Below are 20321 nucleotides of genomic sequence, written 5' to 3' on the forward strand. Positions count from 1 at the left end.
TATTGCAATAGGGACAGCATAACTTAATCAATTAGGAGTGCTACTGAAGCATTAACCTAATTAGGAACAATGAGAGATAGACGTTTTGTAATAACCTTGAATGCTCTGGCCAGATATTACAAAAGGGACACGAGGCTCTTTAAAATAATTATTATCTAAGCATTAGAACAGATAACCCCCCTCCATAAAATAACACAGTAGACATTATTATAATAATTACACGAGAAAATTTGACTTATGTAATGGAATAAAATCTAGGAATGGAATGTTGGGAAGGATCCATTGTAATGTATATAAGTATAGAGAGAGGTACTATAACCATTAAAATTCTCAGCTAAATAAGAATATTCTGGAATAATTCACACACACATGCACACACACATACACACACATATACTCATTCATTAACGTTCCAAAAAAGGCTAAAACAATCGAATGAATTATATTTGACAGGTTCTTAATCAATTTCATAAGTTTCCTATTTAAATGACTCTAAGAAAGTAATGAATGAAGATACTTTTGTTTTTTAAAAAGAAAATGAATGGGAATTTAAAGATATTGTCTTTAATAAAAGGATTTGTTATACCTTTAGCTGGTGGTGCCTCCACTTTCTTAGGAACAGGAGTAGGTGCTTCAGGTACTGCTTTCTTAACCACTTCAGGCACTTAAAAGATATTTCATGGACATTTTGAAAAATGACATGCAATTAACAGAACAACAACCATATACCAAAAAAACCCCCAAACACAAAACATTGATTTATTTAAAAAATATATTAGCAACCTAAATGGTAATTGCTTATATGAAGTATTGACTCTAAAGGTGAGAAGGATATTACTTGGAAATCCTATAAGCAAACATAATATCAACTATAAAAAGATTGTCATAGTCTTTAGCAATGATAGCCTAACAATTATTCTAAAGAGCAAACACCATAGAAATAGATTTTCCCCCACTTGAAGAAAAAAACTAAGGATTGAAAACTAGGAGAAAGTATTACAATTGCATCTGGCCAGAAAAACATTAAAGTGTCAATAGCATAAAATTCTCTCTCTCATTCTAACTGAATTGTACACGCAGTAGAAAAAGTTGGGTCAAGAAAAGGAACACAAAGTTTCAGGTGCCAGTTGTAATTAATCTTCAATTTATCATTGATATAATGTAAGAAAAGTATACTGGTGAATATCAGGTTTAGATGAATTCTGAGAAATATTCGGAACACCAGACATTTTAAATGTCCAACTCATAAAAGAAGCTGTACCTCTAGGTGGCGCCACCTCCTCAATCTCCTCTATGCGAGGTGGTTCCTCTGGGATCTCTTCTTCTGGAATAGGCTCTTCAGGCTCCTCAAACACTTTAAAAAGATGATTATTTTGTAAATTATTTTTATAATTCATTTGAATATTAGACTAAAATGATACATCTGAAAACTGAGGTTGTCTTATCAGCATAGTTAACTCAGCCTTCTAAATGCATGTGAAAACTCACTCATCCTTGAAAAAAGTCTTACTGTGTCTTCAAAATATGTTAGGTCCTTCACAGAATTTTAGAACTGGAAAGAACTTCAGAAAGAATTTAGTTTAAATTATTATTATTTTTAATGGAGGTGGATTTTTTTGAAGTCAAACATTCACTTAGGGGTAGAAGTCAGATTTCCTGCACCAGTTACTTAGGCTTAACTGGAACTCCTCCTGGAGAAGCTAATCCCACAACTGCCCACCAAGTCACCAGATGAAAAATTTCCCATGGCAAATATGGTTTCCCTTCAAAGATTCTCATTAAAGTAAAACAAACAAACAAATAAAACAAACAAGGAAACAAACAGCCTAAGCATGTAAGAAGAGAGATTCGATCGGTTTTAGTTTGCCTATCCAGCTTCTACTATGTAAAGAATAATTGCTTTTACAGTGTGAATACATTTATTTTCTGGAGTGAAATGTGCATTTACCTCCTGAAAATATTAGACAAAAATAAGACAATGATGTTTTTGAAAATGCTATTTTCTTAGAAAGTCATCTACCTTCAACTGGTGGAACTTCCTCTTCTTTAGGGACAATGATTCGTCTTTCTTCCACTTTCTTAGGCACCTCAGGAACTTAAAAGATATTGATTGTTTTAGGTGCTTAAAATGCAAGAACCAAGAGGAGTACATAAAGACCAAGTTCCCCATTTTTCAACACAAGAGAGTTAACAGAATGCACATGCACCAGATGAAACATTGACATCTCATAGCATCAGTTAATGAGACAAAAATAAGAGGTTTGTGGTTTCAGATAAAGGGTCCATTAAAGAGACATTCTATCTTTTACTGCTGGAGCCTCTACTTTTTTTTTTTTATTAATTTATTTATTTTTGGCTGTGGCAAGTGGGGGCCACTCTTCATCGCGGTGTGAGGGCCTTTCACTGTCGTGGCCTCTCTTGTTGCGGAGCACAGGCTCCAGATGCACAGGCTCAGTAGTTGTGGCTCACGGGCCCAGTTGCTCCGTGGCATGTGGGATCTTCCCAGACCAGGGCTCGAACCCGTGTCCCCTGCATCGGCAGGCAGATTCTCAACCACTGCGCCACCAGGGAAGCCCCTGGAGCCTCTACTTTTTTAGGGAGAGCAATGGATACTTCAGGGACTGGTTTCTTAGGTACTTCAGGCTCTTTAAAGATATACAAGTTTAGTATTTTTATTTTGTAGGAACAACATACGTAGACAAATCAACATAAAATACACAAACACAAAGTGGAAGAACTGACACAGCACAAACACGGGTGCAGCAGAGTCCCAACTAACGACTATACACAGACCACACAATGCAAACGTCTATATGGAACATTCCTAAGTGAAGAGCATCACAGTTCAACATCGGGGCAGCAAACACACCCCTGTTGGGAGTGATATACCTTTGGCAGGAGGAGCCACTGCTTTCTTAAGACCAGGAGGAGGCACCTTCTTTTCTGGTTCAGGCTTCTTAGGCACCACATGCACTTTCAAGATATTATTTTATTTTGTAAGTTCATTTCACAAACACAGAGACAATGGACACCATGATAATGTAAGTTATGTTAACAAATACTGGGAAATGGGACATTTTGGCTTTTATAGGTGAAGAAAGAAACAGCAGTGTCTAATTAGCTTGGGAACAGCAGTACCTGTGGCAGGAGGAGCCTCCTCTTTCTTGGGAGTGATCACTTTCTTCTCTGGCACTTTCTTCTTAACCTCAGGCACTTTAAAGACATCATTCCATGATAAGAATTTATTGTGAGGGACAAAAAAGAGAGAACACAGGAAGTCCACAGAGAAAGACCAACATGCAACAGTTGCTCAGGGTAGGGACCTAATGCAAGTCAGGAGCCCAAGTGTGACGATATAATTAGGTTTTGTGGAGGAAGGGATCAGCAACCTATTTGAATACCAGAGGACAGATGCTGTCATTTCATCCACTTAAATTTCACTAGAAATTAATTAAATCATTATCTAAAAAATATTTCTGAATTCCTGAAATCCAATAAAGGATCGGCTTTACTGTTTCACTGCTTATAAGACTATTTAACCTAGTGGAGAGGTCATGCTTATTTTAAGTAGTGATGTCATAAACTTTTGCAGAAAGTATTATTGAGCTTTAAGGCATAAATATATTATGTCCTGTACTATGAACTGATTGAATATGATAAATCTGGATACTATTCACTCAGTGATAGAGTACTTTTATATACCTTACTTTATTTTATCCTCACAATAATATCTGAGCCCACTAGAACTGACATTAGTATCCCCATTTTATAGGAGAGGAACTTTAGGCTCAGATCAGTTAAAGGACTTGCTCAGGCTAACACAGCAAGATACAAATTCAAGGCTAAAATCAAAACCTGCTGGGCTACCATTTGTATGTATGTATCAGAAGACATAAGCTATTATGCAATGCTTTCATAAATACATTACTCCTTCTTTTACCTTTTCATCCTGATGTTATAAAGGCACTTAATATACATGGTTGAAGGATGACATTTAGGAAGATTTGTTCATCATATTTTTCAGGTATTTTTTGTGTAGATAATTTAGCCTTGTAAAATATCTATATGAAAATTATTATGTTTAATAAAATTATAGGGAATTGGGTAGAAGTTTTGGGGCAGTTTTGGGACAATACTTCCTTCCATCTTTGCTCTTGAATACTGCTTTGCAGCCAATAAAAAGTGGATATCAGTGTTCCTGAACTTTTTTAGAAATTAATGCGACTAATCTAGTTTATAAACATAAATTTTCCTAAATCCCAGTTCAGCTATAATTTTTCTGGTGAACGTATGGATGAAGAATGTGTATTCACTTTGGGGAGGTGTACCTTTGGGTGGTGGAGGTTCCACTTTTTTAGGAGCTGGAACAGGGACTTTCTTCTCTGGTACAGGTTTCTTTGGCACTTCAGGCACTTAAAAACATTCATTTTAAGACATTAAAAATCACATGTACAGCACTGTATATGTAACAAAAAGACACATAAGAATAAGGCCACAAACAACTAAATAACATTTCATATCATGAAATTTGAAAAGACATTCAGACGATTTACAATAAATAGACACATAAGACAGACACAAAACAATAAGAGCACACATGTCTGGAATGTTTTCTAAGATTTAGATGGTAGAAGACATAGAGAGTAAAGCAACATAGATAAAATTAGAGATGAACAAAAAGATGGAAAGGCAGAATTCAACACAAAAGAGGCCTGATGACTTCAAGAAGAACTGCTATACCTCGTGCAGGTACTGGCACCTTAGGTTTAATTTCTGGAAGAACTTCTTCTTCAGGTACAAATTCTTCCGCCCCAGGAGGAATTTCCTCTTCTTCAGGAGCAACTTCCTCTTCCTCTGATAGAATTTCCTCTTCCTCTGGTGGAACTTCCTCTTCCTCTGGTGGAAATTCCTCTTCCTCTGATAGAATTTCCTCTTCCTCTGGTGGAACTTCCTCTTCCTCTGGTGGAACTTCCTCTTCCTCTGGTGGAAATTCCTCTTCCTCAGGTGGAAATTCCTCTTCCTCAGGTGGAATTTCCTCTTCCGCTGGTGGAACTTCCTCTTCCTCAAGTAGAACTTCCTCTTCAAGAACAATTTCTTCTTCAAATACAATTTTCTCTTCCCGAAGTAGAGCTACAGGAACTGGAACTGGCTCACGTTTCTTTGGCACTTTAAAGATATTTGTTCAATTGGACAAGCATCACTTTTATGTACAATATTCAAAACAGTGGGACAACATGAAAAGCAAATATTCTGTGATCATAAAGCATCAACTGTCACCAACATAAGTAATTATAATTAGTGAGGCTGTATAATGCCAGTTAGTTTTCCTTTTTTGCCTTGGTTTTGTTTGTGATTAATGTACCTTTGGGTGATGGAGCTTCCACTTTTTTCGGAACAGGTGTTGGCTCCTTTTCTTCTGTGATGACCTTCTTGGGCACCACTGGCACTTTAAAGATATTATTTGTCTTTAAGAATGTGTTCTTTTACATGTCTTAGAGCAATAGACATAAAAAGGAATCATGAAATATCTGACTTTTATATTTCTAACAAGATAGACAATTGTTTAAAACATGTAATGTTATAAGGGAATTTGTATGTGAATATATGTAAATGTAAGGTTTTTTCCCATGGACTTTAAATGATGAAGTGACGTACCTTTTGCAGATGGAGCCTCTACTTTCTTAGGAGCAGGAACCAGCACCTTCTTCTCAGGCACAGGCTTCTTGGGCACTTCTGGCACTTTAAAGAAATGATTTAGAGAAACATTTTATACAACCTAAAATTTTGAGTCTAAGTGTAGTTTCAAAAAGATTAAAGTCATAAGAGTATGACCAAGTTACTTCAAGAAGCATTTTACCTTTAAAATAAAATATTTTCTTTTCCATAAAGGAATACTAAAGCGTTGCATCCCCAAAGAGCACGTAATTGAACCATTTAATTTTTTACTCATATGCAAATTTGAAATTTAAAAAATTTTATGACATTGCAAGTTCATGTACCTTTGGCAGGTGGAGCTTCCACCTTTTTAGGAACCGGTACTGGCACTTTCTCCTCTGGTACAGGTTTCTTGGGTACTTCAGGAACTTTAAAGATATCAAATAGGGTTAGTGTCAAATTTTTCACCCATAGAGAAGAATCTAGCAATTTTAGGCCTTACTGAAGCATCAAAGATATTCTAACAATTTCACTTTAAGAATGAAAGTAATAATTATAACAGCCACAAAACAAAGGCCAGAAAATGCACAAAAATTAAGATTAAAAAACACTGAAAAAACATAGACTGATAAAGACAACACACAATGTCTGGTAAATGATGATTTTGTCCATTTTGGTATTACAATTAGAATTTACTTTACTCTAAGAACTTTCCACTAAAGAGGAGGAACCAAGCATGAAGCACCAGCATGCTTTGATGGTAAAATTCAGAGATGAATACACAATAAACTGCTCCAGTAACCAGCTTGTCTTGGCATTAATATTGTTAATATCATCATGGGGAAAGAACTGATACGGCTCACCAAGTTATACTATCAATACATGGGTAACTTATTACACTATTCCACTGATGGATTACAAAGAGATGTACCTTTAGCTGGTGGAGCCTTCTCTTTCTTAGGAATGGGCACAGGAACTTTCTCCTCTGGCTTCTTAGGAATCTCAGGCACTTTAAAGATATTGTTTATTGATAAGTTCTTACTACCAGTAACAACACATCCACACAAAGGATAGTTAACAAACAACAGGACAGTTTCGAAGAATAGACAGTAACACACACAAGGTTCTGAACTCAAGATAATTAGCTATTTATATGCAGATGAAGTCTTTTATATGCTCATGATAAGAGTGGTGGTGTACCTTTTGCTGGTGGGGCTTCCTTCTTTTTGGGAACAGGAACAGGTTTCTTCTCTTCTGGAACAGGTTTCTTGGGTACCTCAGGCACTTTAAAGATATTATGAAGAATTTTGGAAATGTTGCAGAAAAGCTATAAAATGTGAAAAGCAACTACAGAAATCATATTTCAGCATCTAAAAGTGTCTTTTTCTAAAATAAGCAGAATTGGTCATCAGTGCTAATAAACCCCAGAATTTGAACAAATTGGATACAAAAGATGCTGCTGCTTATCCCTTGGCAGGAGATACAATCTACCTTTGACGGGTACCACTGGTACCACTTCTTCAGTTATGAGCTCCTCTTCTTCTTCAGTTATGAGTTCTTCTTTTTCATGAATGTACTCTTCTTCTTCAAAATATTCCTCTACTTGGGTTACAGCTTCCTCTTCAAAGGCAATCTCTTCTGGTTGTCTTTTAGGTACTTCAGGCACTTTAAAGATATTATATTTACGTTGGATATTTTCCAATTATTCAATAAGATTAAGACACGTTAGGAACATAGCCATTTGTAATAGAAGAAGGAATAGGCTTTATCTTTCCCACAGAAGAACTTTACACATAGAACTGAACATGAATTTCATACCAAAAGAGACAAACAACACATTAAAAAGAGTGAATATAGGTACCTCTAACAGGTGCTGCTACTTCTTTTTTAGGAACAGGTACTCTTTCTTCTGTGACAACCCTCTTGGGCTTCATGGGCACTTAAAACATTAAGTATAAGGAAATTTTATTGTCAGAAACAGGGTACCCAGTGAATGCTTGCTTTATTGTATTTTAAGGAAATAGAGTAATGCTGCAAGTGCCTCTCATATAAGAGATATGTGATTGTTCATTTATAAGAAACTTCAGATTCTCCATGGAAAGGATTCTGAACCTTACTGGAATAAAAACATACAAAAGTACTCAGGTAGGTCTGAGGTAGCAGAGACCAAGTGTGAAGTGATGTTTAGTGTTCGGGTATCTCTGCTTGTATGAAACATCCTTTACTGAAAAGCTAAATTTACTTCTGGATAAGTATACTTTCTGAAATTGCAGTGAAGTTACTTAATACTTAGTAAAAAGCAGGGAAAAATGGTTAGACATTGAGTTAACTCTTTTTTTCAAACTTCAAAATGACTTTAGGATCAATAAACAGGAATTAAACTGTGGTGAATATTGTTATATCATCACATCAATTTAGATAAGTCAGGAATGTGCCAAATGGTCACTGATTTTAAATCCAAACATTCTATTTTATATGTATTGTAGCCATGTGTTAGGACACAGCCACTGTATAAGAAGCTATGGATATATTTTGAAATAACTTTTCCTTTTAAGATAACATTATCTTTTTATCCTGTATTTACAGATTTTTACATCCAACATCCACCTAACGATTAATATAAAAGACACAAGACAGTGAAAAAAAAAAAGCAAAAACACAGCTGCTTTAGTTTTAAAAGAGACATTATAAAAGACCACAATCGAGGAAGGAAATTATACCTTTATCAGCTGGTTCAGTCACCTGCTCTTTTTCACGTTTGGTAATTGAAATGTGTATTTTTTCCTCAACAACTTTCTTTGCTTCTTCAGGCACTTTAAAGATATTAATTATTAAAGACCGTTAAAACCAACCACACGAACATCATGTAAATAAAAATACATGAAACGCCAAGAAATGTAAGAATCAGCACCAAACAATATATTCAGTAAAGACAAAGAACATCAGACAAGGTAGTAAGACACGTTTATAGAACATAAGTAAAAAAGATGTTTTTGGTAGTTATTACACTGCCATGTACCTTTGGGTGGTGGAGGTTTGAGTTTCTTAGGAATGGGAACTGGTACTTTTTCTTCAGGAACCACTTTCTTCGGCACTTTAAAACATCAATATTAACAGATTTAAAAACCTGAACCAAATTTCTTAAGAGTAGTAAGAAGAAAAAAATAAGAAATATGATGTACAACATAATGACCCCAAACACACACACGATTGGTACACTGCCACTTCAACATGGATTTATAGTTGGACAGACGTGTAGGCACCACAGGTCTCATGATTGACAATATTTTTCTCACTCTACCTTTAGCTGGTGGGATCTTTGGTTTTGTGGGAACCGGTTCTTCCTGGACAGGCTTTACTGGGATGGGCTTCTCAGGTTCTTTAAAAATATATACAGGGTATTTAATGTTAGACATTTTTGTTAGAATATAAAAAAATGATATTTCTTCAATGGATATGAAGAACTAAAATAACATATCTTATCTACAGCATAGACATAGCCTCTAGAGGTGAGTGAGAATCAGAGATCCAAGTAGAATAAGGTATAAAAGACCTAAAAAAGCTTTTATTGCTATTTCCTCCTTGCTATTTACTTCAGTTAGGTAATTGTGACTCCCTTTTACATATTATATTATCATTTCACTTCAGGTAGACAAAATCATGGTTAAACTCCTCCCCACATAATATTGTTTTTTAATTCTATTTGTAAAACTACATAGAACATTCTCAAAGTTAGGCGGTGAAACATCAAAAATAGAGTAAGTGAAATAATATTGCTTCATTTTGAAATTCCAATAGAAACTTATTCCTACAGATTTGATCTTCACAAAGATAAAACACAATGGCTTGTGTTGGCTTTCTCTGTGTTTACTTTTGAAGCAGTCTTTGTGAAGTTTTGATGATGGGAACCCCGAGGGTAGGGTGTTTTCTCAATAGCCTATTATGTTTGATAATAACAAGCTTCAGGATGAGATATGTTGAGAAATTTTTGGTCATGTATTAGAATGATCAAGGGCGCTTGAAGATAGACTCTTGACCTTTTGGAGAAAGAAACGTAATGACATTTTCTTATAAGCAAAAAGGAGAGGAAATAGATTATGCCCAGAACCAAACGCTAACAGTAACTTTACGATTTATAGAGATTTTTTTTCCTAGAAGTTATCCAAGAAAAATAAATTCTGAATTTGCCAAACAAAACAAAGTTCTTTCCAAATTTCTTTGGGCATTCAAAATTTTATCCTGTTCTATGGATTTTGCTCACATTTAATGTGGTTTCAGGTTTGCAGTTCTGCTCATACCTGTGACATATTCTTCATGTTCTTTATACTCTTCATAATGTTCGAACTCATGTTCCTCATACTCTTCATATTGGTCATATTCTTCTGTTGGTTCATACTCCTCAAATTCTTTATAATCATATTCTTCATATTCCTCTTCCCAGTGTGTTGAAACAGTTTCTTCTTCCTGGGTGTAAGCCCGTTCTTTCTCTGCTGTTACAGTTACTTCTGGAATAATATTGACAACAGGTGCATTTTACTTGAAGCCCATTTAGGGACCATAGTGACAATGTGCTCTGATCTCATTCCTTTGTGATGGTCTCATGCACTGGTTATGGGAGACCCTGACTGTGCTTTGTTGGCCAAGGTATTACAGGGTGTACATTTGCTATTTATAATTTCAAATGTTAGATTCCCTGCCTTTAGGCAACAATAAGCCAATAAAGAATGAGAGTCAAATTAGAAACTAACAGGCAAAGAGCTGTGTAGGTTCATGCTTCATTTTATTATTTAGTCAAAGCACAATATACCTTTAGCTGCTGGAGGTTCTCTTTTTGGAACTTCAATGGATACCTTTTGTTCTTTAACAGCTCCTTTCCTGAGTTCAGTCACTTTAAAAAGAGTAATTATTAAAAGTGAATTGCAAGATTCAGAATAACATGTGTTAAGAGAACTTGTGTATGCACAATCCAAGGACAAAGAGGACAAAGATGACCATAACCATGCTCATTGTTTAAAGTTTTCATTTAAGTGGTAAGAAAAATCAATAGACTTGGAAATAAACATGTTCTAATATATATATATATATATATATATATATATATATATATATATACTTTTTTCTAAGCTACTTAATACTTAAAAGACATTGAATAACTTTAAGAAATCAAGTAATATTTATAAAAGAAAAAAGACAACTAGACAGTATAAACAATGACTATCAAACAAGCATTAGACAGAAGGTTGCATCACATGAATAGTTTCTTCACTTTAATTCTAAGGTGTTTTCATAAGCTCTACTGGCACAATGTAGAAAATTGAGGGTTTAAAAATTTTTAATTTCACCAAAGGTTGCCACACAAAACAAGCATTTCTGCAAAGGAGTTTAGTTATAGACAAAGACACATTAGAAGATAAATACGTTTTAAGGGAAAGTATCTACACGTTTGTATGAAGTTTCACTTTTGTTTTTGTTTTTTTTTTGAGAAGAAGAGACAATATTTTCTGGTATCAGAAATATTTAGTTTTGAGATGATATGGAATAGCATATGCATATTACTTACTTTGTATACATATTTAAATTATTTTCTCTAAGGATCCCAATTCCACTAGATTAGTTATACCTATAAGCTTATTTTGATACCTGAAAGCTTATTTTGATTTTTGGAAAAGTTGGTATACCTTTTACTGGTGGCTCCTCCTCTTTTCTAGGCTTGAGTTTTGGAACTTTTTCTTCTGGAACAGCTCTCTTGGGTTCCTCAGGCACTTTAAAGACAGATTTCACTTTAAAGAACTGTTTTCCTCATTCAAACAACAAAAAGGTAGTTGTATAGCAGTAACTCAAACATAAAAGACTTGATATTTTCACAATTTCAAACATAAAACAACTACAACAATGACAACAAAAAACCAACACCCATAACTAGTGTATTTGGTAAAGAGAATAGGGTAGGTACATTATTCTGTGTATTGAAAGGCCCCATGTACCTCTTGGTCTTGGAGGCTTCACTTTTTTAGTTACAGCAACGTGAACTTTTTCTTCCTGGGCAATTTGCATGTGCCTCTCAGTCACTTGAAAGATAATTTTAGTATTATGGAGTTATATTACTTAAAGTGGAATTTTAAAAAATGTATTAGCCAGAAAGTATTGTGATTTTAGAGTATAACAATTTTACAAGGTACACACAAATGAACTTCACAACAAGTAAGTAATAGTCCACCATAGACAAGGCAATAATATATCCTTGCGGCCAACATACACCAATAACATCCATACAGAAGGGGTGACCCAAGGACAGTAGTGAGAGGACGAGAAAGACAAGACATGTTTCTAGTTGTTGTGCTGGGGGGTTTTGTTTACCTTTGGTGGGAGGAGGTTCTTCTATCTTAGCCACTTTGGGGGGAGCCCTTTTTTCAGGAACTGGTTTCTTTGGCTCTTCTGGCACTTAAAAGACATTGCACAACACGGTCAGACATACAAATGTGAAAAACACTAAACATAGCCACACTTATTTTCTTGTTAATGTCATAAAAATATGAAGAATGTATCAATTTAAGATTTAAAAAGACAGGCATTATTCAAGAATAAAGGAAAGCCCAATATACCTTTGGCTGGTGGCACCTTTTCCTTTTTGGGAACTGCAGCAGGAATTTTCTTTTCTGGCACAATTTTCTTAGGTACTTCAGGAACTTTAGAAATATTAGGTTTAAGAATATTAGTTTGCATTACAGGAGAAGTGTAATGTTGGGGCAAAGAACTCACTTTATGAAAAGATCACACATTTACACAAACATTAATGTCTATAGTCAGTAAAAATATTTACACATATATGCTGACAAAACTGAGGCAGTTATTCAAACTAAAGGCATTAGTATAGCTATTAAGACAAATCGTATCCCATTTCTTCGAGAGAGAATTGTACCTTTAGCTGGTGGAGGCTCCTCTATTTTAGCAAGAGTTTTCGGTTTTGGTACAATTTTCTTCTCAGGCACTTGAAAAGATTATAAAATACATTTGTGGAAATGTCCAGATTTCTTTTTAATAAAAATTTAAGGAATATTTTTATTACACATGATATTTATCAACATTTTCAATACAGACAAAAAATTAACTAGAAGAGGACATTAAGAATGGGACAAGCCAAACACATATGGGGCTAGAATTAATCTAAGAGTTGGTCTACCTTCGGCTAGTTCAGCGTCCACTTTCTCAGAAATAAGGTGCAGCTCTTCTTCTACAACATATTCCTCAGGCTCTTCCATCACTTTAAAGATATCAATTTCAAAGAAGATAGGTTGTAGTGTTTTTCATGTTTAATTTTAGCTGTACTTTATTATGTCAAAAAGTAAGTAAAATAGTAAAAGTTTAACACTTTCCAACTCCCTGATTGTTCTCATTTAAAATACCCAAAGAAGAAGATTTTAATCACAGCATATGCCTTAATAAAGAGCATAGAAAATAAGTTTCAGTAATTTAATTTTTAAGTATAACATAAAGATAACAGTGCTTGTATTCACAGGAAGAACAGGACAAGTGCAAGACGTAAAAACAATCCTAGCGGCTAAGTTAACAAGAACACAGGAATTTGAAGACAAGTTTCAAAAATATACTTGAGGAATCACAAGTAGGTCCATAAGAAAGAAAAAACCTGTATTACATACGAAAAACCTACTGAGGACTTGGAAACAAGACTTTCCCCCCAGGTTTTGCGAGAGTAGCTATGGTGGACAAGGAAAGAGCCTTCCTATGATTTTTGAGTCTATGTGTATAAGATTAATTATAGAATACAAAGATCTAGTTACAAACACTAGGAGTAAACTTAACAGGCTACCCATCTTTTCCCTAAATCTTTGGGCTTAATGGAAACATAAGAATATCATAAAATGTCTTTCCTTTTAATCAGAGTCTATAGTACTAAAAGAAATTTATAATGTATACAAAACTGAAATTATATTCATGCAATGAGAACTTTCCTTGTGTACATGTTATGGTTTCCCAAACATTTCTAGAAGGGATAGGACCCTCTTTGAATCCATCAGATTCCTGACTTATGCTCATCTTGGCCTTTCCCAGGAAGCACAACAGAACTGGTGGGCTTCCTCTAGGGAGTCAAGTCTTGCTCTGTTCTAAGCCATTCCATTAAGACTGCACATCTGGATTTCACATGGACTTTTCTTCCAAGTGGAGAAGAGGTAGGGCCCCTTTTATTAGCCAGAGATACACTCAAGGGCATCTGCCTGTACAATTCTATTCATCTTTTCATTGGGAAGACAGTTAATTTACTGAGAAACTTATGGATTAATCTTTAAAGCAGAGCTACATTAAAACTTTCTTATTAAAGTTCTTTCAGATATATAGCTTTAGCCAGAATGCTGAACTTCAGCAGTAAACCTAGGGGTGTCTTAATTCATTTAAAGGGTATCCCAACATTGAAATAAAGCTCGTTGTTCAATCCTAAGCTATAGAGAACTAGCTTTATAGGTATGTGAACATCTGAATAACAAATTGATCTAATGAAAGATATTGCACGACTGTTTTCTCCATACATGGAATATTGGAAAGCCCTATGTGTTGAGTGCTTCACTCTCAAACCTGGCCTTGACTTCTGGAATGTAATAATGTATATAATTTCTTATTCATTTAAAATCTGTGATTCAGGACACATTAGTGATTTGTGCTATCAACACTGCTATTTGTTACCCATGTTTTAGACATTAGACTACCAAGGTGAAGATTATGGCAGTCCACCATACTGAAACCAAGTCCCATCTACCGAAAGGATAAATGTGTATGGAGATACTTGCACCATTAGTTACCTATAAATATGAAGGCTTGTTTCCTACAGAGCCAAGTTAGAGAGAATGGACAAGGAATACTTTGGATGTTTAATTAATGCTCCTGAGTCTTGTGTTTTGATCAAAAGATACATCAAATAAGACAAGTAGACGTTCCCTGAATTTGTGTCACTTTCATTAATCTGATAAATAATCTGTGAAGGAAAACAGCTTATCAAGATGCCAGCTCACCACTAGCTTATCTGCATTATTTACCTTCATATTCTGTAACCTCCACTTCCTCCTCCTCCTCCTCTCTTTCCTCTTCTCTATAAACTGAAACATATATTCTTTCCTCTTCTTCTGAATAACTCCATTCCTCCTCTGTGGATACTTTAAAAGATAAGATTTACTTTAAATTCAGCCTGAACAGCCCATTGAAGTACTGATTATAACCATGAGTTCCCTATAGATGGGTAATGTTCTTCTTCTGCTTAGGGGGTGGTTTCACAGTGCTTCTTCATTACAAGAAGGAGAGAGCTGAGTTCAGATGAGGGGACAGTACAGCGCAAGACTGAGAAGAATATTCAGATTATGCCCAAATGAGGCCACTTTCACAATTACCACATGTTCAGCACCCCACTCACCCTCTTAGAATGATTCAGGACCAATGCAGACACAAAACATTCAGTCTCAGAGGCTACAACAGACACTGATAAGAACAACTTCTAAAGTAAACTATGTGGTAAGAAGAAAAGACTTGGAGGAAACACACGCAAACTCATTTCTCCCCTCACTTCTGATTATATACCTTCATGCCGCACGACCTCCACTCTTTGAGGAACTGCAACGGATGGTTTTTCTTCACCAACAAATCTTTTTTCCTCTACGACAGTTTTCTTAGAAACTTCAGCTTTAAGAAAGGATTAAAGTTGAAGCTTAGAAACCAAGAACCTTAACAATTTTCTCTCCCTGAAGTTTGGGGAAGATTTGCACAGTACACCACTTTCACTAGCAAATTACATAACGTATCACGAGTATATACACACAAAAATTCTATCCAAGAGAGACAAAGGGTCAGTACAAGAAGACACCAGATAGGAGAAAGAATCCACCAGCTAAAAGATTTTTTGTCAGAGGCTTGAGACAAATCCTACCTCGGGGAGGAGGGGCTTTCTTAGCAGCAGGAACTGGCACGGGAACTTTCTCCTCAGGGACAGGTTTCTTAGGCAGAGTGGGCACTTTAAAAACATTGTGCGCTTTTAGAACTTCAGTGTTATCTCATTGAAGACCATCACAAAACACAGACACACACTCACGATGCACATATACCACAAGACTAACAAAATCATTGTTTGCCTAGGAACATAATATTATAAAGACGGTTCTTGGAAAGATGGAGAGACAATACCTTTTGGTGGTGGAACTTCTTCCTCTTTCCAAGGAACAGGTCTTTTTTCTTCGGGAACTTTCTTCTTTGGTATTTCCGGCACTTAAAGGATAGTATTTGATTTTAAAATACTCAGAAAGGCAAAGTAAATGAGCAACATATAACTTTCAGGCCCATTAAAGAAGATATGCAATTAAAGAAGCTTGAAGGGAAGACAAGGTTATTTTGTGGAAATGGGATGAGGTTACCTGCTGGTGGTGGAGATTCCTCCCTTTCAGTGACGATGGTTATTTTTTCTTCTGCGACAACCCTCTTCTGTACTTCAGGAACTTGAAAAGACATTAATTTTTAGAGTTAACTTTATATTTTCCAAAGTAGCTAATGGACAGATATTTTGTAAGAAAGCAGGCAGGTGGACAGACAGTTTTGTTGAATTCTTACACCATAAAACATTCATTTTGAGTGAAACAAACTAAATTAGATAATTAATCACAAAAATGTTTTATACTCAAGACCTAAAAACGGGCTTCCTTACTAAGCAAGTCATTGTACCTTTAGCTGGTGGAGCTTCCTTTTTCTTTGCAACAGGAACAGAAATCTTTTCTTCAGGGACAGGTATCTTTTCTTCAGGGACAGGTTTCCTGAGCACCTCTGGGACTTAAAGTTTTTAAAATAGAACGTTAGTTCAGCCATATGTCACTTTTATGAATGGATATAGGCACACACACACAAATCTTTACGTAGTTTACTAATGTTATAGGTTTTCTATGCATCGGCAAAATAATGCACAAAATTAAACTATAGTTTTCTAAAGGTCACATGTGGTAAATGTCCCAAGTAATGTTACAGAGGCATTTAGGAGATTAAAAATGAATTATATACACAGAAGGATGTGCACAGAATTCATTCTTTCTTTACATATTGGTATGCTTTTGATAAAAACAAATTAGTCCAACATTGTAAAGCAATTATACTCCAATAAAAATACCAAATTACTCAGTAATTATATAAACAATATAGAGTGTGGATATAGTATATAGAAAAATCCCTTTACTCTTTGTATTGAGAAATGGAATCCATAACAACAATGGGTATACTTTATCTAAGACTATCTTAGACTAAGATGTCATTAGAATGGTTGCATCTATATCATTATTATTATTTTTCTATTTCTCTTCTGAATGTTTTTTCTTTTTTGGTGCACCTGTGGCGTCTATAAAACTCAGGAAACACTCTTTAGCTAGGGTAGCCCTCTCAGTATGACATCTGTGTGTCAGTGACTTTGGGGAGTTCTGTGTGCAAAATTTTGTGGGTATGTATATATGTGCTTTTCTCTAAAAGGCTCCATAGTTTTCAATAGGGTCTATGACCCAAAGAAAGTTTACAATGGGTTTAATTTACCTATTTTAAGTGTTGATGATGTTGAATTTTTAAGTGGCTGGTGCAGTTCTAACAGCATGCATTATCAGTAGTAATTTTTTCCATTTTAAATAAGATACTGGCAATTTTTTTGAACATCTGCACCTCTACACTTGCATTTGCAATATCTTGATGTAGTTATACAGATACACATTCATACATGTATATATTATGTTATGTATACATGGGATGTTTATACATACATGTCACTAAGTGTATTTATTTTCATGTATAAATGAGACATGCCTCTGAGTCTCCTCCAGGAGTGACCAAGAGGCTTTGGTATTAGTACTGGTTTTAGCAATATAACCTTTTCATTATAATCAATTTTATTTTCATATAATCATTATATTTTAATGATTAGATAATCAGAAATCATTCTTAAAAATCATTTGGTTAAAAAAAAGACCCTAAAGAAATAAAAACTCTGATTTGAAAAGATACATGCACCACAGTGTTTATAGCAGCATTATTTACAATTGCCAAGATATAGAAGCAACCTAAGTGTCCATCAACAGACGAATGGATAAAGAAGATGTGGTATATATTTACAATGGAATACTACTCAGCCATAAAGAAGAATGAAGTGCTGCCATTTGCAAATACATGGATGGACTTGGAGGGTATTAGGCTAAATGAAATAAGTCAGAGAGCGACAAGTACTGTATAATATCACTTACATGTAGAATCTAAAAAATACAACAAACTAGTGAACATAACAAAAAAGAAGCATACTCACAGATATAGAGAACAAGTTAGTGGTTACCAGTGGGGAGAGGTAAGTAGGGAGGAGCAGTAGGGGATTAAGAGGTACAAACTATTAGGTACAAAATAAGCTACAAGGATATATTGTACAACAGAATACAGCCAATATTCTATAATAACTATAAATGGAGTATAACCTTTAAAAATTGTGAATCACTATATTGTACACCTGTAAGTTATATAATATTGTGCAACAACTGTACTTCAATTAAAAAAAAAGAATAAAAGAAAAAGACCCAGAATTCTGAAACAGCCAAGAATTTGAGAAAGAGAGAAGCAGATTTGATTAAGGAAGAAAATGGAAACACTGAGAAATCAGGCAAAAGAGAACACTTCTTAAAATGTATGAGCCTGCTTTCTCCTAAGTTGGATGATACTGGATCTCTCTATAACTGACCAGATGTGTGCAGTTTGTTACTTCATTGCCTCTATAAAGTAGTGTCTTTTATCACTAAAACCCCCCAAACCAACCAAATCCAAAAAATTAAAGCAAGAATTAGCACATTTGAATCCAAACATCGCTATATGAAAGGTCCCTTGACTCACTAATTAGATAATTGCAACATTTATGGCAAATGTCAATGTTCAGTTAATATCTCAAGAAACATGGTGAAAGTAAATGCCAAAAGTTGATGTTTCCAACTATTTAAGGGTAGGCATTATTGACTTTTCAGAAGAGTGGCAGTTCCCAGAAGCACTGTGTACATCTTTACCCCATTACCATTCAGTTCTGCCAAACACCCTCCTGTTAGTCTTTGTATCTTGTCATAACTCATGAAAGTTTTTTTTTCTTATTAAGAAAAAGTCACATAGTTGAGGGCTGAAAGAGTTTTTCCTAGAAACATGCCCTGTAGAAAATGAGTTTCATAAATATTTCTTCTTTCTCTAGGAGAGGGAAGATATTAAAAATTTAAGACAGCAGTTTGATATAGTTACTTTTTAAAAGTAACTTCTTTTAATGTTCAGTATCACAAATAATGTATGTCGAGTGTAGCCCCCAAAGCTGACAAATAAATGAAAAACACAAGGAGCATGTAAAAGACACAAAGTAGACAGCAGAGTAAGTACAAAGACTGTATAAAACAAAGCACTGGCATTTGGGCAAAGGGTCAGCCTGTGATCAGTTCTGGTATACCTTTGGGGGGAGCGGCAGGTTCCTTCTTAGGCACAGGAACTGGCTTTTTCTCCTCTGGCACAGGTTTCTTGGGAACTTCAGGAACTTTAAAGACACCATTGTTGAAACAATTGAGAACTCTAGCCTCCTTGTGAGACATTTAAGATTACATTAAAGCATAAATCCTCAGCAAGAGTGTAAGAATTTAAGAAGTAATTTAATATCAAGCATGTAACTTGTGATGAAAATACACGCTAAATACATCAATACCATACAGACATTACATATATTACATGAAGTGGACAAAGACCCTATCAGCATGGTCTGGAGTCTGAAGTATTATTGACATTTGTGTAACATATTACCACAAGTTAATGAAATCAACATACACAGAATTAAAATATATTACAAATGGTTTACAGATACTATCTCATTAACACACAGAGCCAATAGAAAAAGGTACAAGAAGACAGACATTAAGAAATTTTTTTCAAAAATATGATTCTACCTTTGGCTGGTAGGGGTTCCACCTTTTTAGGAAGGTGGGGAACAGGGACTATTTCCTCTGAGACTGGTTTCTTGGGTGGCTCAGGGACTTTTTAAAAAAGAAAGGGTCGATTTTGAGAAATTGTGCATTTTGACAAGGCATATGTTGTTGCAAGACTTAAAGAGTAGACATTCTGGTTTTATACCAATTGAATGCAAGAAAATTACGTGTTAATCAAGGATTAAGGGCAATGAACTAGTGGCTAATTAGAAAATGTGACTGTTACTCATTTTTAACTGAAGGAACCTCCACTTTCCTAGGAACAGGTAGGAGCACCCCTTCCTCAGAGGTGCCAGTGTCTGTTCCTCAGACACCAGTTTTAGAAACTTTACTTTTATAAAGCTGCAGCATTAGAACAACTGCATTCAATTATCTTAAATAATTTTTGTATCCTAAATGCTTAACAATTTGACTGGGTGTAGGAGAGGGTCGGTGGAGGGAGGGGAGCCCTAATTTGTAGCCACTGCCAGTTTCCAAGTTCCAGCCTCTGTGGTGGTGCAAATACGTGTATCCTGGCTACCAACGATGATGTCATTGTCTCGGAGTTGGGAAGGGATGAGAAGTAGCGCCTAATTATCCACTATTTCCACAACACAGAGGCAATCAACATAACCTCAGAAACATAGATAATAGTAAAATAGGAGAATAGTAATGAGTTTT

General features: G+C 35.2%; 2 protein-coding genes across 4 annotated transcripts in view; both read right to left on the reverse strand.

The window, feature by feature from the left end:
* The window catches only part of TTN (titin), a gene marked incomplete at both ends in the record, with an annotated part of 282756 nt that overhangs the window by 143442 nt on the left and 118993 nt on the right, over positions 1-20321 (reverse strand). The window lies entirely within an intron of this gene.
* The window catches only part of LOC307056949 (titin-like), a gene marked incomplete at both ends in the record, with an annotated part of 88625 nt that overhangs the window by 25092 nt on the left and 43212 nt on the right, over positions 1-20321 (reverse strand). The window contains 33 exons of the mRNA XM_079709934.1: positions 587-664; positions 1262-1354; positions 2021-2095; positions 2890-2973; positions 3139-3213; positions 4329-4403; positions 4741-4915; positions 4970-5166; positions 5363-5446; positions 5656-5739; positions 6000-6083; positions 6587-6664; positions 6856-6939; positions 7147-7320; positions 7517-7594; positions 8376-8468; positions 8675-8749; positions 8957-9034; positions 9954-10160; positions 10463-10543; positions 11334-11417; positions 11640-11723; positions 12013-12096; positions 12258-12413; positions 12575-12643; positions 12836-12916; positions 14703-14819; positions 15238-15339; positions 15584-15667; positions 15838-15918; positions 16065-16145; positions 16369-16473; positions 19136-19219. Coding sequence (XP_079566060.1) covers positions 587-664; positions 1262-1354; positions 2021-2095; positions 2890-2973; positions 3139-3213; positions 4329-4403; positions 4741-4915; positions 4970-5166; positions 5363-5446; positions 5656-5739; positions 6000-6083; positions 6587-6664; positions 6856-6939; positions 7147-7320; positions 7517-7594; positions 8376-8468; positions 8675-8749; positions 8957-9034; positions 9954-10160; positions 10463-10543; positions 11334-11417; positions 11640-11723; positions 12013-12096; positions 12258-12413; positions 12575-12643; positions 12836-12916; positions 14703-14819; positions 15238-15339; positions 15584-15667; positions 15838-15918; positions 16065-16145; positions 16369-16473; positions 19136-19219 — 3264 coding nt within the window. The remainder of the gene's footprint in view (positions 1-586; positions 665-1261; positions 1355-2020; positions 2096-2889; positions 2974-3138; positions 3214-4328; positions 4404-4740; positions 4916-4969; positions 5167-5362; positions 5447-5655; positions 5740-5999; positions 6084-6586; positions 6665-6855; positions 6940-7146; positions 7321-7516; positions 7595-8375; positions 8469-8674; positions 8750-8956; positions 9035-9953; positions 10161-10462; positions 10544-11333; positions 11418-11639; positions 11724-12012; positions 12097-12257; positions 12414-12574; positions 12644-12835; positions 12917-14702; positions 14820-15237; positions 15340-15583; positions 15668-15837; positions 15919-16064; positions 16146-16368; positions 16474-19135; positions 19220-20321) is intronic.

Source organism: Hyperoodon ampullatus, assembly GCF_949752795.1.
Source record: "Hyperoodon ampullatus genome assembly, chromosome: 8".
NCBI lineage: Eukaryota > Metazoa > Chordata > Mammalia > Artiodactyla > Ziphiidae > Hyperoodon > Hyperoodon ampullatus.